This window comes from Meleagris gallopavo, unplaced genomic scaffold (genome assembly GCF_000146605.3).
Source record: "Meleagris gallopavo isolate NT-WF06-2002-E0010 breed Aviagen turkey brand Nicholas breeding stock unplaced genomic scaffold, Turkey_5.1 ChrUn_random_7180001858356, whole genome shotgun sequence".
Classification (NCBI taxonomy): domain Eukaryota; kingdom Metazoa; phylum Chordata; class Aves; order Galliformes; family Phasianidae; genus Meleagris; species Meleagris gallopavo.
The window spans coordinates 1-3934 of NW_011124345.1; the positions used below are offsets into that span (position 1 = coordinate 1).

The 3934-nt window shown below is 36.8% G+C and overlaps 1 protein-coding gene across 1 annotated transcript in view; it reads left to right on the forward strand.

Annotated features, from left to right (window-relative positions):
- The first annotated feature begins 2460 nt into the window (after positions 1-2460).
- Positions 2461-3934, forward strand: part of HMGCR (3-hydroxy-3-methylglutaryl-CoA reductase) — an 18548-nt gene continuing 17074 nt past the window's right edge. Inside the window, exons 1-2 of the mRNA XM_010726834.3 lie at positions 2461-2682; positions 3499-3610. Coding sequence (XP_010725136.1) covers positions 2518-2682; positions 3499-3610 — 277 coding nt within the window. The 5' untranslated portion in view covers positions 2461-2517. The remainder of the gene's footprint in view (positions 2683-3498; positions 3611-3934) is intronic.

Here is a 3934-nt window from a genome sequence, read left to right on the forward strand (position 1 = left end):
TTTTTTTCCTACGTTTCGTTTCGATTTCCGGAATGGTCTCCCTGCATCCTCTGATCGGACAACAGAAGGCATAGATAGTATTTACATGATGTCCCTTTGAGACACCCATTCGAAATTTAACAAAATAACAGTAATGATAAATTGCAGTTTTGAATATAGAATTATGTCTTTCTCATTTCAAGCTGAAAGCGTGGGAATAAAAATGTTTCAGTCAGGCTGAAGAACACGATCAGTCTGTATGCACTGATGATTTTTTACAGCAGTCAGTAATGCAGAATCAGTGTAGAAATGTCAGCAAAAGAAAAAAAAAAATGTAATTGGTGTTGGTGAAGGCTGTAAGGAGCCTTCAGGTGAGGAGCTGCTGCCACTCAATAAAGCCCAGGATATGCAGTGTGGCATCCTGTATTTCTCAGCAGTAATTAATTAGTTGTGAAACATTAGCTGACTAAAAAAAATATTCTGGCTAATTATAAATACGTCTTCCCCCATGATTTTTATGAGGCCAGTTTATGCTTACTGGGGCAGGAGTCCTACTAGTTCTGCTTACAAGCGTGAGAAGTAATATTTGAAGAAATACGTATATATTTGTTTTTCCTTGCGGTTTTCTTAGACTTGGTAACAATTTGCTACTTATCTTTATAAATTCTGATATTGAAATCATTAGGAGTTGCATTTATGATTTTAAGGCTTGCAGTACTCTTCAGTTGTGTGATAGGTAATATCTTTTATTTTCCTGTGGAATTCAAACAGACTAGTATTTCAGTAGGATATTGCTGAGACTCTTCTGGTTTTGGTTTTGTTCCACAGTCTTTGGAAATAAGATACTGCTATGACTGTCTTATCCTGTTTTTTTCTAACTAAAAGATACTTTCCATGCTGCTGCTGAGAAATCATAGTACCACTGTGGAATGGTTTTGCAAGCACATAAATTTATAAAACGATGTAGATGATATTTGACAAGAAACAAAAATGGATGACGTTGACTGAATTAAAAAAAAATAAATCAGCCTTTCGTTATTTCAGGGCTCGTTTTCACCTTTCCTCCTTCCTTTCAAAGGAAATGAAATAATTTGTTCGTAAGAAAATCAGTCCTCTTAATGAAATTCCCCAGTTGGTTCCATCAGTCAGAAAAATCCTGCCACACCTTTGGCATGGAAGGGTGAAAAAAATACAGTAGTGCTGTTGATGCTTACATGACTGTGCGGGCAAGGAAGCAGTCTGACAAGCAGGATGATTCTGGCATCTTCAGGAACACTGAGCAGATAGATTTGTCCATTTTTTTAAATTTTCTGTCTTGAATGGCAGCTATGTTTATGGCATTTATGGAAAAGAAAAAGTGGGAGAAATACTGTTTTCCTGGAAGTCTGGTGCATAAATTGTTACTTTTGAGGCAACATAAAGGGATTTTTACCCATTTCAATGTGATAATGTGTAGAGCCCTCAATTCTCTTTGGAAATCTCCACAGTTCTAGGTTTGTACAGACTTTCCATTCGTCAGTATTTTGAAATACAAGTCAAATTACCTTTTAAGTATCTTTGGGACTTTGGTTATAGTTACATAGTTAACATTCTTCATAAAGTTTTAAAAGCCATTGATTTTATGCAAGGAAAAAAGCGACGTATTAATGTATTTAAGAGAAGATTTTATGGCATTTTGTTTCTGTGCTATAAAACATGAGTAAACATCCCTGATGGACTCAGGGTCTAAAGGAACAGCACAGAGCAAACAAAGATGCAGATTTTCTAATTGATGGAGCATTTGTGTTCTCATTATGTGAAGGGGAGCTGTGAGCAATGTTTGTTATCCATTTAAAGCAAAGGGCATGATGAAATCTTTCAGTAACCTGGGAATTGGTTATGGGTACAGAGAACTGCTGCAGAATGCTGTAATCAAAAAGGATTTGTGTGTTTCAGGTGAAGAAAGAACTGTTTCAAATTGAATTAACTTAAATCACTAAAGAAAGTAGAGAACATAAAATCAGAGGCAGATAATATTGAAATATCTGCTTTTGAGATTGAGAATTACCAGCAATGGTTTGCTGCTGTGAAAATCAATGTTTTTGTAGGAAGAATGAATAAAAAGAAGTAACAGGATTGCTTACAGTGATGATGAAGACAGGAAGCTGGAGACAGAGCAGTGTCAAAATTGCCCAACAGCAGAAGATTCTGAGATGTCGCCATTAACTTAGAGTTTGGGAGGGTTATTAGTAAGACGATTTGAAGAGAGAAGTGAGATACATGTTTTATTAAAGGAGGAAAAAAAGCAGATTGACAAGGCAAGAGCAGATGATATTATCTTTCAGAAAACTAGAAATAAATGTCTGTAAATGGAAAGTTGAAGGGTGAAGATGAGTTTTTTGTATATATCTGTTACTTAGCTTTTTTTGTTTGAAACAAAGTGGACTTTGATTTGTGGGAATTTGTATAGCTTTATGCATTTTTCTTGAACTTCTGACCTGCTCATATGAAATATTCTTTTGTTGCAGGTTTGCTAGGTGTAGAAAAAGAGTCCTGAAAATGTTGTCCAGGCTCTTTCGAATGCATGGCCTTTTCGTGGCCTCTCATCCATGGGAAGTCATTGTGGGAACAGTGACCCTTACCATCTGTATGATGTCAATGAAGATGTTCACTGGGAATGATAAGATCTGTGGCTGGAATTATGAGTGCCCAAAACTTGAAGAAGTAAGGATTTAAATTCACGTGTAGTTACATTGTTAATCAGTAAATTTGGAGTAGTCAGTAGAATAAGATCAGGTTATAATGTTAAAGGGAAAATAAGTATGCAGAAACTGCTTTATTGCCTTCTTTTCCATGCTCTGTAGGGAAGCTGTACGCAAGTGTATGCAGTGGTGTGCTACCAAATGTTTTCATTAAATCTTGAGCACTTTTCCAAGGAGGAAAGGTCTCTGAGGGAGCTGGGTCTGTTCAGTTTGGAGAAGAAAAGGCACTGGGGAATCTCATCAATGTGTATAAATACCTGAGCAGAGGGTGAAGAGAAGATGAAGCCGAGGCTCTGCTCAGTGGTGCCCAGTGCCAAACTGGTCACAAACTAGAACACAGGAGGTTCACTCTGAACCCCAGACTTCTGTGCTGTGCGGATGATAGAGCACCAGCACAGGCTGCCAGAGGCTTTAGGGTCTCCTCCTTGGAGATATTTGGAAGCTGCCTGGGCCTGGGGAATCTGCTCTGGGTATCTCTGCTTGAGTTTGGGTTGAGCCAGGTGGACCCAGAGGTACCTGTCAACCTCAGTCACTCTAGGATTAAATCAAATTTTCATTTGCACAGTATCTAATGATCAAGGATCTGATATTAATGTTTTTTAAAATATTTAATTTTGGGGACAAACTAACAGTGGTACCTATTTTTGTCTCCCATCCCATACACTCCATTTTTAGTGCAACTTCAAAATAGATTTTTTGTTTTTTGTCATCGTTATTAAAACTTAATGTCACGTCTCCATGTGTAAAATCTAAATAAACCCCTTTGTGTTCCATACAGGATGTTCTGAGCAGTGACATCATAATCCTGACAATCACACGCTGTATAGCAATCCTTTATATATATTTCCAGTTTCAGAACCTAAGGCAACTCGGGTCAAAATACATTTTAGGTACTGTATCTGGTTTTGCATATTATGTATGCATTTTAGCGTGTCGTTAGTGTTGTTTCTATAAATCGGTAATTGATGTTAGAATGTTAGCATTTACATACTAAGTCTGTAAGAATGCTTAAGAATACTTAGTATTTACATACAGAATAGATTTAGTTGGATCAGCAGAATATTTATTCTGCATTCTAACAGTGTAATTTATAAGAAGGCTTGTGCTGGATTATATAAACACTGGGATTGTAGTTCTTGAAATAACTTTTTGTGTGAAACTCTGAAAGTTAGTACTGGTAAACTGGTTCTAGTGGCTTAGCTTTTTTTTTTTTT